The following is a 15,114-nucleotide window of genomic DNA, read 5'->3' as shown; positions in this document are numbered from 1 at the left end:
AGCGACGGAGATAAAGTGTGTGGGTGTCCAATAATGGCATTTATGATTGTGGAGGCCACTGAGTTGAGCTTTGCTAAGGCTTGGTCCAAATGGCGTAATTCTTGTCATGTCATCTGATGACTTCTCAGCCCTCCATGGAAGTAGATGTGGCTTGTGCCCTCATGAAGTAGATTGGGGTTTTCATTGTTACACTGTCCTCAAGAATATCACTATGTCCATGCTGCTTACCTTTGAGGGATATGTTTCTCCATGGTTCTTTGCTCTTTTGGATAGACTGTTGTTAGTCTGTGTTAAAAGCAATCAAAATAATAGTAGCTAAAGGAAAATAGAAGTTCTGTTCACTCTCACCCAAGTGTGGGTGTAAGCAGTCTAGAGCATTGAGGTGGCTCTCCTGGGTCAGGGACTCAGGCTTCCTCCATCTGGTTGCTCTGTCATCACTCCTATATCACCTTCATCTGGATGGGCCAGTATGACTCACCACCATCTCTCTACCTGTCTTCATTCTAAGCCACAGGAAAGGGAAAGAGGGCAGCTGTGAGCATGTCACTACATTCCATCCCCCCATGAAGGACCCATCCCAGGAGATGCATACATCACCTTTACATCCCACTGACGAGACTTTAGCCACCTACCTTCAAAGAAAGCTGGGAAATATCACCTTTATTTGGGCAGCCATTGACCCATCTACACATCTAGAATCTTATTGCAGTGGAAAAGGAGACTGCATGTGGAGGACAGCCAGCAGTCCCTGCCACCAGTCCTTGAGGTCATAACACCCAGTCTTCAGCTCCCGGATCACTTTACTGAAGGATCTTGGCACTCCCTGGGGAGCCCAGGGAGCACTGATGAAGTGAGAGATTTCCACCTGGTCTGCACGTTTCTCCTTAAGGGTATACGAAGATGAGGACTGTTGCACTTCATTCATTAGTGATTGTTACATGACTTAAGGAACAAGGCTGGGTCCACAAGCCACTTGTCAATTCCAGACTTGTTGCCCAGTGACTACACCACATAGGAAAGGTGTGCCAAGCTGGGGCAGAAAAAGCCCAAGTGTTGCAAAGCTTTTGGTGGCAACCCTTCCAGCTCTGCCCCTGACTTGTAAAGTCACATTAGGTGTGTATCCTCTAACTTCCCTGATCTTTCATCTCCAGAGGGGTTGGATTACATTATGTCTAAGGTGCGTGCCTAGCACCCATGTTCTAGAATTGTGAGATGCCTCAACACTCCACAACTTTGCATTAAAGCAGGTTTCTGGGTGGATATAGCTCCTTTAACTCCTTTGTGGAATGAGTTGGAGGTCCCAAAGTGCATGTATGCTTGCAGACAACCTGGGACCTGTGGACGTGGATATTTCTATTTCCTCAGGCTTCCCTGGGTTGTGGTTTTTGTAATCAGAAGTCGCTGCACAATTTCCCATACAATTAAGCTTATTTTTAGTCTTTTATTTTTGTTTTAAAATACTCTAGTTCTACCTCTAGAACTATTATACTTTCATTGTAGAAGATGTGGAAAATAGAGGAAGTTAAAATGAGGGAAGCAAAAAAAAAAAAAAAAATTGCCCATAATGTCATTATTCACACTGGTGTTATTAAGGCTTTAGTGTATGCCCTTCATTTTAGTACCTAAGAAAGTATGAAGAATACTTCTACTTCAGTTCGTCACATTGGGGTCACACTATACATGATGTTTACAACCTTTTTTCACTTGATAACCTAATTCCTCAAATCCTTAAATATTTTTTCAAGGACATGATTTTAAATGGCTGCTAAGAATTCTAATCCCATAGGTGTGCCACACTGTACTGAATCAGTGCCCTGGGCTCTCAGTCCATGTCTGAGTCTTCATTACTAGGAACTGCATAGCAGTGTCATCTCCATTTCACACCAACAGCATTGAGCTCCTATCATAGATGCTGTGGGGCAGGTGAGCCCAGAGAGGTTGGGTGGCCTGCCCAAGGCTACACAGCAAGTGAGTGGTGGGTCCTGGCCATCTGGCCACAAGGCTGATGGCACCTTGCCCAGCTGCCTCTGCCCAAGGCCAGGAAAGAGCACAAAGTTGTGGCATAGTTTGTGTTGGGGACAGTCGGCTCCTAATATGTTGGTTTGGGTAGGAAAGAGTGCACTTTCCCAGGAAGATGCTGCTCCAGGTGGGTTGTGATGGCCCTGAGGAAGGCCAGCTGCTCTCTGCTGCCCACACAGCAGCAAGCTGCCCTGATCCTCACTCTGTCCCTGCCTACTGGAGGCAGAGGTGAACCCAAGTCTGGGTGCCTGAATCTCAGGAGCCTCGAGGGGAGGCTGTGATTGTGGGAGGCAGGTGAGGCCAAGCAGGCTTGGGCTGGGAGACCGCACAGCCCATTCTCCTTGAGGGCCCCACCTGAGCAGGGCAGGAGATACACCTGCCAGTGGCCTTGACTCTGAGGAAGCCTCCTCACCTGGCTCTTGTCGCCTTCTCAAAGCACTTTTGTCACTCCCTGAAAACCCGTCCTCATCCTTGCTTAACTCCAACCTGCTTCCTCTGAGAGACATGACTGGATTCACTGTTGAGTGTGAGGAGCAGGCAGGGACAGCAGAGCAGGACCTGCCTTAGGCTTGGCACGGGTATCCCCTCTCTTGCTGGCTGTCACTGTCTGGATCACTGAGCTTTTGCCCCTTTGCCTGAGACCTTTCCATTTTAACCTTTCCTTGTTTTTCTCTAATAGGCAACCATTGGGATTGACTTCTTGTCAAAAACCATGTACTTGGAAGATCGTACGGTGAGTGCCTGACTTTAGAACCAGAAGCACAGGGAGGGCTCCTTTGGACTTAACCACCTGGAGCCTTTAGCCGGGCACCACCGAGAGGGCTCGTGCCTACTACAGAGCTGGCAGTGCCCACCTCACAGAGCCGGGGCCTTCCCCCGGCCCCACCCCACCATGAGGATTACCCTGACCCCCTGCTCTCCTTATGACAGGTGCGGCTGCAGCTCTGGGACACAGCCGGCCAGGAGAGGTTCCGTAGCCTGATTCCCAGCTACATCCGGGATTCCACCGTGGCTGTGGTGGTGTATGACATCACAAGTGAGTTTGGGCCTCAGGTGCCAGAGGGACGGTGGCTCACAGAGGCTCCAGGGGGTGTGTGTGTGTGCACGCACGTACATGCACATGTATATATTGTGTATGCTTGTCTTCTCACTACAGGAAGACAGGTGCTTGCTGTAGGGGGTGAGCTGCCTTCCAACACCAGCATGGGTTTCAGTCTCACCATCCTCCTGGGACAGGCGTGGGTGTATGGGATTGAGCTGGCCCTGCCCAGAGCGGGGGGGGAGGGGGGGGCGGGGAGGGGTGCTGTGTGTAGAGGTGAGCAGGGATGAGGCTGGCCTGCTCCCACCCCTCTGTGCCCCCTTTGGCCCTGATGGCCAGAAAGACCCTTATGGAGCGACTTGTGTGTGTGCATGTGTCAGGATGGGGGAAGACACTGGTCTCTGGGCCAGCCATGACCCAGCAGCCATGGTTTTGTCAGGTGACATGCCAGCTCCTCATAGGCTTTCCTGGGAGGGGAGGCTGAGCGGGTCGGAGAGCCAAGGGTGGGCTGCACTTCCCACACAGTGTAGCTCTTCTGGCTGGGACAGCTGTTCCTGAGAGAACTGCACAGCCTTGAGGAAGACTTATGGTTGGGGGAGGGAGAGGGCCTGGTGAGAAGCCTCAGCTGTGTGGACAGGTGTTAACAGAGCACACCTGGTTAGCCCTTGTGCTGTGCCTACACCTGTGCAGGGAGGACACCCTGGGTGCTGTCCACAGCACTGAAATCACATGGGGAAGCATGTGTACCCCACTACTTTAAGCCCGCTGCCCCAGGCTCTGCCCATCTCCTCTCTCCATGCTTCCCTCTGACCACACACCCCCTCCACCTTGAGTACAGGTGGGAGCTGGGCCCTTCAGCCTGGGTTTGTGCAGCCTGATGTGAGCAGGAGGGAGAGCAGGCTGGGGGAAACTGAGGCTTCCTGGGACAGGCTTCCTCCCCCTTCTCAGGTGCATGGGCTGCTGAGTAGTGGGCATTGCCCTTGCGGCCACTCCCCAAGGTCTGTCACATCTTCTGACTGAGGAGAGGGCTGCCCTGAAATGGACTTACCTCTCGTGGCTTTTGTCTCTCCTGGGGCCACCTTCCCCTCCTCTTACTTACAGATCGAGGGTTCTCTTCGGAACTCACTTTTCCCAGTGCCACCCCCCTCAGTGGGAGACCACTGTATAGGGCCCTTCTCCCCCAGGAGCTGCTCTGGTTCCTCACCAACACACACACATGCACACCTGTTTCTGAGCTCAGCCAAGTCCAGTTGGCTTGGCTGCCAAGCACCATTTCTCACACTCCACTCTGCCCCATGAAGTCAGGTCTGATTCTCAGGTGGGCCCCTAAAACCACTAGTCCATGCAGCAAATCATGACAGTGACCTTCCAACAGGGTGACCCCCACAACCTGGGATCGTTCAGCAACATGAGGGTCTTTCAGGGCCCTGGGGCAGCAGCTGCCCAGACACACATGCTCCCCCCGCCCCCCCACTCACCTCCCCACTGCTAGAAGGTCCGCACTCACTGGTCTGGGTGTGAGGGTGCACAGTCTCCTCCCTCCTGCTCCTGATCTCGTGCTCCCTCCCACCTTTGCTCAGGGTGACTCTCCCTCTATTGTCTCCCCACTTTCTACCTCTAGATCTCAACTCCTTCCAGCAGACCTCTAAGTGGATCGATGACGTCAGGACAGAGAGGGGCAGCGACGTCATCATCATGCTGGTGGGCAACAAGACGGACCTGGCTGACAAGAGGTAGGTGTGCAAGGTGCAGGGTGCTGGCGGGCCCAGCCTGCCCTCCAGTCCCCTGCAGCTCCTCCTAGAGAAGGAGTTCTGGGATGCAGGAATGTTGAGTCTGTGCTTCTGACTTGTCCCCGTGCATCTGAGAAGGGTCCCCTAGGGACACTGGAGGCTTTGTGAGCGCCTGGCAGACCCTTGCCCATGGCAGTGGCTCAGCTCTGAGGCCCCACCTTCCATGGTCTGCAGGGGCACTGCTCTGCGAGAGGGCTGCACAATGGCTCGGGGTTTGGGGCCCGGCCATGGCCACGGCACAGCTGCAGATGTCAGTCCTTCGGACCCCCATTGGCTTCTGCTTCTGCTTTGTGTCTCTGTCCCCATGAAGTGCCTGTGCCCGTAAACGGGCAGAATTTCCTGTCTGTCACTGAGTCTCCAGTGTGCAGAAATGGCTGACTCAGGTGCCGCCTGCACCCATTCATTCACTCACATCAGGGGACCCAGCTTGGTCAGCTAAAGCAACAGGTTCTGGACCGCTGGCCTTCTGAAGTGTCCTCTGGCCATCTACACGAATATCCGACTCCAAGCCTGGGACTCACAGCCCAGTTCTACTGCTAAGTGTGTCTCCATACAACCTGCAGGCAGTCGCTTTTAACCTCACTGTCCTGTGGAGATGGGGACTGATGACACCACCCAAGGGGCGCTGTGTGGCTCGAAGAGCTTTCTAGACACACAGAAGCACACACCTGTTAGGATGGTTTACTGCCTGCTGCAGGGCCTGCTCCTAAGCGAGAGGCACCATGGAAGGCAAACCTGACAGGGCAGAGGCAGGCTGATGTACTGCTGTGGCCCCGTATCCTTCGTCCTGTACCCAAGACCTCCTCACCTGGACCTTAGTCCTGGACCTAGGCCTCCTCATCTCATGCTGCTTCCTCTGCCTCTACCAGGGACTCATTTTCCCCTCTCCCCTTACTCACAGGCAGATAACCATCGAGGAGGGGGAGCAGCGCGCCAAAGAACTGAGTGTCATGTTCATTGAGACCAGCGCCAAGACCGGCTACAACGTGAAGCAGGTAGGACGCACCTGGTGCTAATCTGGCCCAGGGACCATGTGTGGCTTCTGGCCTGGTCCTTCATGGGCCCAGCTCCAGCTTGCCCTGAGGGACTAGTGCAGATTGGGGCAAGCAATCAGAGCACCCTGAACCCCACCTAATGGGAAACAAGCTAACCTCTAGCGTTGGGAAAGCATGAGAGAGGGCAAGAGCACTCACTCTGGGGGCTGGGGCGTGTCTGGACCATGTCCTCGTTACATCACACAGCAACCAGTCACAGGCCTTATACGTGCCGGGCATCCAGCCACCAACTTCCAGGAGAGAGAAGCAGCATCTCTCTAGCATCTTACCTCACTTGGGATGGGGGTGTGGGAAATTCAGTCCAACCAGCGTTTGTGGGTTCATGCCTGGGCACTAGCAAGTGCTCAGAGCTGTGGAGGGCCAGGCAGGCTTAGAGAAAGGAGCCCACCCTGGTGCGACTGGAGTTTACAGGGGGAGAAGCCTGGGGAATCACCACAGTCAGAGAAGCTGTGGAGGAGATTATGGCCAACCCTCGCAGCCAGGGGCTTCCCTAGGTCCGTGGACCCCCAGGGATGGGAGTCCACAGCTCAGGGGCCTTGCATAGGAGAGAACTGCCCCTCCATCTTCATGCACCTCTGCGGCTCTTCAGCACCTCCTTCAGCCAGGAACGTGGGCAGCAGGATGCTGCTGGCTTGGGCACAGCACAGACCCCAGCCGTTATCTTGTCCCCTTGCGGGGTTACGGGTCTCTTAGTGTTTACACGCATTGCTGCTCCAGTTCATGGGGGTGATTAGACCTGCTGCCAGAAGAATGCTGGTGCATAACCAACTGGTGTCTTTAGAGATTTTTCAAGTGTCTTTCAGTTCTGAATGGGTTTCTCTATACTCCTGTGTCACTGACGTCACCCACTTATGAGGAGACCGTAGGCTCAGCAGACTGCCAGGGAAGTCTCTGGTTCACAAGAGTTCACAGGAGCCCCTGCCTTCAATGAAGAGAGTGGGGGGCTGTTCCAGACCAGGGTAGCATGCAAGCAGAGGTGCGGCGGGAGGGGTGTTGTGGCCTGGGGAAGGGATTCTGAGTGCAGAGCCTGGCTTGGCGGGGTGTCTCTTCCACCCAACCGGCCCCAGCAGCACCTGGGAGCACTACACAAGCTGCCCATCAGCTCTTGGCCTGGAGATCATGGTAGTTCACCCAACAGGGGCAGCGCCCATGGCACTGGGGAAGGTGGCAGAAGAGCAGAGAGACAGATGAGGGGCCCTCTAGTCCCCAGGCCTCAGTGCCTTCCTCCCCAGTTAGAGCGCCCTCAGTGTGGCTCTGCTCACTTCCATGCCCTTCCCAGTGCCACTGAGGTGTCTCTTGGAGAAGGAGCTACCTGTCCCTGGAGGCATGTTGGAGGCAGTGGGTTGCTGCTCTCTGTGGCCCTCTCTGTGGAAAGTCCTGGGATGTGGGGAAGCAGTGGGCAGCAGTCCATAAGGCAGGCAGCTTCTGCCCTAGTAGTCGGAGGCAGGGAGACGCCAATGCCTCCCTTTTCAGAATGCTCTGGAGCCCAGGTGATGGTCTAAGCACGAATTATATGTGGTTAGGTCAAACTCTGTGGTTCTGAGGAGTCCTCATGCAGTGCAGACTCCTGGATTCCAAGCCTGATCATAGCTGCTCTTGGAGCCCCACCTGTGACCCCAAGAGTTTCCTTCTAACTGGCAGGTTGGCCACTGGCAGAGACTGTGACCATTTTGACAGATAGGCAGGCCATTGCCACCTGGGGCAAGGCCATGAAGGAATTACCAGGCCTCTGCATCCTGCCCAGAGGGTCCCATACCCTCCCAGGCCCACCAGTGACTTCCCCACCTAGATCCTCACCACCTTTGGCCCTGCCATTTAGCCTGGGTGCTCCCACAAAGCTGGGCTCTAGGGTGAGACCATGAACAAGACGCACTCTCCTTATAGAGCTCACTGAGTCCCCAGAGCTGGCTTTTATGCGGGGAGAAGTGAGAGCGGGAGTATTCAGAATCTTCTGGTGCCTTATACTGGTGTTTTGTACTTGACACCTCCTAGGTTCCATGTCTTCCCTGACATCCCTGCCTACCCCCTCCCCAGTGTGCATGCCCACATGTGCGCACGCACACACGCACACACACACCACACCACACGGTTCTCCCTGTGCACTTACACAAACTCACACAGACACCGCACATTCACATGCACATTTCCACTTATACATCTCTACACACCACATACACATCACACTAATACCCATACCAAAACAAACCCACAGCATCACGGATTCACATGCTGTATGCTTACTCTCTTGGAAGTCTCTCTTTCCGACATGACTGTGTGGCCCTGGCTCCCAGCACCCTGCTGTGGACTTGCAGGACCCTTCTGAGCAGAGGGTCATTTGTCTCAAGGGCAGGTCCAAACTGGGGGACCAGGTGGGGGCAACCAACCTCAGGGAGTGGGACAGAAACCTGCCTAAGGCTTGTCTCACAGGGCCTAGAGCATTTTCTGCACTGGGTTAGGTCCCTTACAGTCAGCATGACCCACACTCAGCCCCTAGTGACCCATGAACCTGGTGACCTCAGCTGTTGCCTGAGATGCCTGTCAGGGCCCAAACCTATGACAGGCCCTAGGGGCAAGGGAGAGAGGAGTTTGGTGTAGCCCCTGCCCTCCAGGGCACAGTTAGTGGGACAGACAAGAGAACACGGCCCTGGGTCAGGATTAGAAGAGGTAAGATGGTGGAGACAGTGTGGGGCAGGAAGGATGGGGCCAGGGGCTCATCCTGCGTCTCCTCCCTCTCTAGCTCTTCCGACGTGTGGCATCAGCTCTGCCTGGAATGGAGAATGTCCAGGAGAAAAGCAAAGAAGGGAGTATCCTTTTCCTTTGATAAGTGAGTGAAAGATGTGCTAGAGAAGCCATTTATCCATTGAGGTATTCACTTAGTACTTCAGAACAGTGAGCGAGTCCTTGCCTGGTCTCCAGCCCATCCTTCTCTGCTGAGAGGTATGGTGTGGGCCCGCCTCTGGACCGGGACAAGGCTGAACTCCAAGGGCTTTAAGACCTCATCCAGTTCGAACAGTCTAAGCTTCTATTTCCAAAACAATGCTGGGGCTGGGGTGTTGGGGGCGGTGCGGGGCTGTGGACCAGATGGATGTGAATGTCTTTGCAGGGTGGGGAGTGAGAAATAGTAACTGCCCAGGTTCGCAGTGAGCATCACTTTGTATTCCATGGGTACCAGTAGACTCTCCACTGCGTGGAAGGATTCTATACACCCAGAACATGGTTTAGCCTAGTCTGCATGAGACCATCTCCCCAGCAGAAACCCCCCTCCTGTGTCCTGCCTACTTCCTCAGCCCGGCCCTGCACAGCCCTGGAATGCCCACTACCCTGTGGGACAGGGTCTGCACGCCACTCGCACAGCCCACCCCCAAACCTCAGACCAGACCCCAAAGCAGAAATGGAGGTTCAGAGAGGTAGTCCGATGGGCCCAGTGGAAGGAAGTAGGAAGGAAGGCAGTTTATTCTCTGCCATGTTGCCAAAAAAAATGTTCATGTATATATACATGAGGTAAAAATGTTATGTAGGTGTAGGGAAAATAAAAATAGGGAAAGTCAGAGAAAGTCATATTCAAAATATATGTCTTGGCCAGAGAGTGGCAAGGAGAGAAAAGGGGGTCTTTAGGAGAAGTGTGGCTCTTTATAGTACATAGGCCTGAAACAGGGGCCACGCAAACATCCCTAGGATGGCCACAGCAGGTCCCACGGCAGCACTTCCTACACTTCCATCCTGTCGGCTGCCCTGGGGGTTCCTTCAGCAAGCCCGCTGCCCTGTCAGCCTGCTGAGGGCACAGGGGTTACCTGGCTCTGCATTTTGAAGCCATTCTTTGGGTGGTTCTGATGGGTGCTTCTCCCGCCCACAGTCTCAGGGCACCAGTGGGAAGGGCTGGAGGCCTTTCCTGGGGCTGTGCCTTCCCCCAACAGCATCCTCAGAGTCTAAGTGACACTCTGACTAGAGCTCGAGCGGTTAGTGTGTCTGCGACTGGCTAGGCCAAGGCCCACCTCGCCCTGGGCTGAGATGTGGGATTCATACCTGACCAGCAGGCTGTTCACTTCAGTGCACTTGAAGATGGAAGGGGTTGCTGACAAGGCTGAGGCACTGGTTACCAAGAAGGCTTCTGAGGAAGGGCCCGTGGTGCTGGTGTTTGTGCAGTCATCCCACAGCCCAAGACCAGCTTTGCTTCAGGAGGATGAGGGGGAGGGCTTGTGGGAAGAAGAGGGGTGGGGGCTGGTGACACTGCGTCCTTCCTCCCCAGACCCAGCAAAGACAAGAGTCCTTAGGTATTTTGTGGAAGGACGGAGGATCTGCACAGGGCGCTGAGGGGTGCCCAGGGACAGGAGCCAGGTGGCAGCTTCTCATCAGTCATCTTCCTTAGCGCAGCCTCCCGCAGTGATTGACATCAAGCTGGACAAACCCCAGGAGCCCCCAGCCAGTGAGGGCGGCTGCTCCTGCTAATGCAGCCTGACCTGCCGGCTTCCTTTGACACTACTCGCTTGTTGTGTTGCTTCCTATTGGTTAGCTTCCTAAGGGGGGTGGGAAATGAGCTTATCAAGATGGGAGGATTTTTCTTTTCTCTCTGTCTCTAGGAGTAGGGTGGGGTGGGGAGGGAGGCTGGGCATCAGGGATCACGTCACTCTTAACAGCTGTTACTTAAACAACTATTTTTTGGTTTGGTTGTAATATATTGTACTTTATTAAGATTGCCAAAAACTGTTAAAATTTAAAAAAAAATTTAAATCATGTGTATACAACTTTTTGCCAGATAAAAATGTAGTCATTTTTATTTAAAAGATGTGCTTTTTGTTTTTGTATATTTGTAAACTTACAGAGAACCTTTTCCACCTCCTCCTTCCTGCCCTCTTTGAATGGTCATCACCTCTGCCCTCCTTCCACCCTAGCCCGATAAATTACAATTAATGGGGCAACTTAATTAGGCTCCAGTCCCAAGCCCCACCCACCAAACAGGCCCTACCTGGTTAAATCAAACAGTGAACAAAATAGCCTCTGAAGAGGCAACTTTTAACTCTGTCCTCCTTCTGTGGCCAGAGTGGGACATCAGCCATGGCCCTGAGCTGAAATTAAGGCCTTGTGGATGGCAGGGAGCCCAGCCAGAGGCCTCACTGGAATTACTCCTGCCTCCCCCTCTCCCTTCGCTGACAAGCCTTGAAGGCATGGAGGGCAGTTGCCTTGCATCTTGTGCCCTCTGTGGCCCACTCAGTGACTGGCAGAGCAAAAGGTCATCGGAAGGAAGGATGGGGTGCTGTTGGCAACTGTGGGCTTGTACAGGTCTATCTGTGGTTCATAGCCTTGGGGCACCATGTGTGGTTCTGAAAATGTTCTAACCAACCTTCCCAGTAGTCAGCACCCGTGTCTGGGTTGAGTCTAAGGAAACAGCAAAGAGAAATTCAGTGTGTATTGCCCTGAAGCCCTCGGCCTTGCACGCCAGGGAAGCTTGAGCCTATATCGCATGGTATGTGTCTGTGACTGGGGAAGGGGGTGTGGATTCCGGTACCACGACTTTGAAGATGCATGTTCAGATTCTTGGTTGCTAATACCATTGAGCACTGTTCTGGAAAAGCTGACTTGCCCCACTGGCATCAAGCAGTTGTAGTCATTGTGCACGTACCTGAGGATATTGCAGCCGCGCTCTGGTTGCCTGAGGGTGCTGCTGATGTGGGGTTTCCAGAAGGCTGCCCAGAGAGCCATCCTTGCCATTTTGACTCATTTCTGAGAAGGGCTTAGTCCTGAGGGCCTATAAAATCTCTGAAGAGAATTCTAAGGGAATGCAACCCATTTGGCCAGCATTCCAAATAGATCCAGGTTTACTGAACCTGACCCTGCGTAGAGCCAGGCCATGGGAAGCAACTCTGGCCGAAACCCATAAACTCTGCCCTCCCAAGCTGGCATGGCCTCTGCCTCCAGGCTGCTGTTGGGCATGTCCTAGGTGAGCTAAACGACCATCTGGGAGTGGGAGGGGGGAATTCCTCCACAAAACAGGACTCTAACAAGTTATTGCAGTGAATTTTGGAACTTCTCAGAAACTAATCCAAAATGGCAGCCAATAAGTGGACAGGACTCACTGGTATTTGTCCAGTGGGCCTGTCACACACTCTCAGCTTAAGGAGATTGTGTATGTCGGAGCTGATCTTTAGAGAGGAATTTATCTTCAGGTGAAGAAGAGAAGTAGGATTCTCACTGAGCTCCTCTTCCAGAAGGCAAAGACTGATGTACGAACGTAATTCCAGTGTCATGTGTTTAGTTTTTATATGTGTGTACATAATTATATATAGAGATAGACTTGTGTATACACCTTCCACACACACATTCTCACAGAGATACATGTGCTCAGTGTATATTCTTGTTTTTCCTGCTCTCAAGTTGGAACTTGCATTGTGATAACAGTTTTGGAAATTCAAAAGTACTGCAACGTGTTGAAATAAGAAATACTTAATATTGTCAAAAAACTTGTGATTGTCTTGCCATCAATAAACTAATGCATAGATGTGTTCAACTACAGGCAAAAATAGCCATGGGAATATGTGCACCATTTTTCTCTATACTTATATGCATAGGTGTGCATGCCCCTGTGGGCCAGTACCCCCAACCACGGCACCCCCGCAAGTGGTGCTTGTTGAAAGAGTGCTTACTTACCTTGTGAGAATTTATAAGAGTCCACAATATAGCGCCCGGCCTGGTCGGCAGTGAGGGCCATTGCTTTTGGCCTCTGGGACAGTCCCATTTGCTGGGATCTGCATTGGGTCCCAGTAAATGAATGAATGGTGGATTTTAGTTTTCTTGGTACTAAAGAGTAGCTTTTCTGAAACATTCCTGTAAAAACAAAGCAGAAACTCAGTTCCCTTCTCATGTGCACACATAGTTAAGGCACCACGAACATTTTTCTACCATCATAGCCTGGGAACAGTAAGAGATGCAGTAGATAGATGTCACATGGCTTGACGTGGCCTTGGTGAGCCCTGCCTTCCTAGCATATACACAAGGTCCTCTCTTGAGTCCAGGCTCTCCCCAGCCCTGTGGGCTTCAGGCAAGGGCAGTTGTCTCTCTTGCCGTCCTATCTTAGTGGTGCCATGCCATTCCAGGACCCTCCTTCTCTCAGGCCTAATTTCCACCCCTCCCTTCCTGGGCTGTTGAGGCAGCCAGAGCTCTTGCATAGAAGTGGGCTGGTTCCCTGGCTCTCATTTTGAGCAGGTACCATCACTGTTCTCTTGCTTGTAGGTGGTATCTTGACTTGGAGTTAAGGTCCAGTAATATAATGGTCAGGTTCCCTTGAAGAAAAGGGGATGAAACTGCCTCCACATCCCCAGCAAGTGGTACATCCCTGCCAAATCCAGATGGGCTAGCCTGAGGCAAAGCCGTCGTTCAGTCCCTCTTCCTAAGGACTAGCCCTCACCTGGGAGATGGCCAGAGTCCTCCTCTTCAGGCTTTTTTTTTCCCCTTGGAGTGGGGGCAGTCTCAAAAGCTGTCAGTTAAGCTCCTATTTCCACAGGTATTTGAAAAAGAGTGTAAGATGCAAGAAGCAGATAGCGTATTTATAAGTGCACACACATGCCAGAAGAAAGGTGTGATGGCAGCAGCTTAAGTGTGAGAACTGCCGCGTGGAGGCCACGGTTAGCAAGCTGGGCGGTTAGGAGCAAGTCCCTCTTGGTCAGAGGCCTCTCTGCCATCCTTGTCCCCGCTCTCCTGTCAACATCCTCAAACATTCTGGAACACTCCTTGGTCTGCGGAGCAATGGCCAGGTCAGTTTGAGAATCTCAGGCAACAGAAACAAGAATGAAAATGGCAGTTAAATGTACAGACCTCTTTTGAGTGCAACGTCTTTGGCCTCCCGATGGCAAGCCGGTGCTGGGAGCGCCTGCCCTCAAGTACCAGGTGTGACACCAGGCACCGCTGGCTTCGGTGTCCTGCAGGCAGAGCAGCCTCATTCCTTCATATGGCAGAAGGCAGGTGAGGATGTTAGGATGTGAGAACAGGTAGCCAAGGGTTAAGTCCCATCGGAGCCACGTGAGGGGCAGCCCAACAGGTTTTGGTGCAGCAACCAAGCAGGGCCATATGCTAATTTCCAAACTACCTCTCCCCCGATCACGTGAGGCATCACCACCTCACTATAGCAGCATGACACGGAGCTCTTGCAACCCTTCCTGTCTCACAGGCAGGAAGACCAAGGCAGAGATGGGCCACTTGCTTTTGGTCATCCAGCAAGCCAGAAGCCATCAGAGCCAAGGTGTTTCTGTTCTTTATCTATCATCAACCTGTGTGTGCAGATGTGATGGTGCACTTACACGTAAAGGGCTGCCGGGCACGGGTGCTCCTCAGACCACCTCTACTCTGGTTAGGACTCTGGCCAGTGTAGCTGAGTGAGCTGGGAAAGAATGCATGTCCATTTCACACTCCTGATTGCCAAGAAGGGCCAGTCCCCAAGTCCACTCTGATTGTCATGGGCACCCAAACACCAGGGCACCCTCTGAGTTTTTGTTTGAAATGAACTATCTAGGTGTTCCAAAACCTTGGGCTCTCACGTGTAAACTCTCTGGCGCCAGACCCCTGCATGGGTGACATTCCCCGGAGGGCATGGCTCATCCTTGCAGTGGGGTTGGGAAGCTTCCTTTCAGCAGGAAGCTTCCAGATGCGGAAGGCCAGCCTGCATCGTGTGGTGTGTCATCTTGTCCTCTCACTTTCCCTCACCCATCCCTGGAAAGCAATTGGCCATGAGGAGCACAGAGGGTGGCATTTCCATCTTTTACTGGCTCAGCAGACATAAATGGCCACACTGACTTTACATAAAACTGTGTAAAATGTGGAAGACTCAGCATGTTGATCAAACAATAAACTGTCCTGACTCTCAACACAAAACCTCTTGTCCAGTGTTTCTAAGTGGTGCAGTCATATATGGGGGGCTAGTTGGGGAGGGGGGGCACTGTGCCAAACCAGATTTCTTCACCTGCTTGCTCCACAAACCCTGGTCTCCCGTCTGGGGGTCTACCACCCAATGCCCTTTGCTTCTTCCTCTTCTTCACCTGGGCCCTTCACATCCTCAGACACACTGAGGCGAAAGTCTCACTCATTTCCATCATCTCCACTGTCTGAAGGCTAATGGAAAGGGAAGCCCCAGGCTGAACTGAGACTCAGGGCTGTGTAATAACTTCTTTAATCCCTGGTCCCCACTTGCCACGGCTGGGGGTTTTGAAGGGTGGGGGCAGGGACT

At 52.9% G+C, this 15,114-nt stretch overlaps 1 protein-coding gene across 1 annotated transcript in view; it reads left to right on the top strand.

The window, feature by feature from the left end:
• The window catches only part of RAB6B (RAB6B, member RAS oncogene family), a 64,894-nt gene extending 50,132 nt beyond the window's left edge, over window positions 1-14,762 (top strand). The window contains exons 3-8 of the mRNA XM_059162646.1: window positions 2,699-2,752; window positions 2,950-3,055; window positions 4,680-4,791; window positions 5,750-5,843; window positions 8,641-8,707; window positions 10,285-14,762. Coding sequence (XP_059018629.1) covers window positions 2,699-2,752; window positions 2,950-3,055; window positions 4,680-4,791; window positions 5,750-5,843; window positions 8,641-8,707; window positions 10,285-10,349 — 498 coding nt within the window. The 3' untranslated portion in view covers window positions 10,350-14,762. The remainder of the gene's footprint in view (window positions 1-2,698; window positions 2,753-2,949; window positions 3,056-4,679; window positions 4,792-5,749; window positions 5,844-8,640; window positions 8,708-10,284) is intronic.
• The last annotated feature ends 352 nt before the right edge of the window (window positions 14,763-15,114 follow it).

The sequence above is a fragment of the Mustela lutreola genome, chromosome 2, assembly GCF_030435805.1.
Source record: "Mustela lutreola isolate mMusLut2 chromosome 2, mMusLut2.pri, whole genome shotgun sequence".
NCBI classification, from domain to species: Eukaryota; Metazoa; Chordata; class Mammalia; order Carnivora; family Mustelidae; genus Mustela; species Mustela lutreola.
Note: the sequence above shows the minus strand (reverse complement) of the source record. Positions and strands in the feature narration are given on the sequence as shown.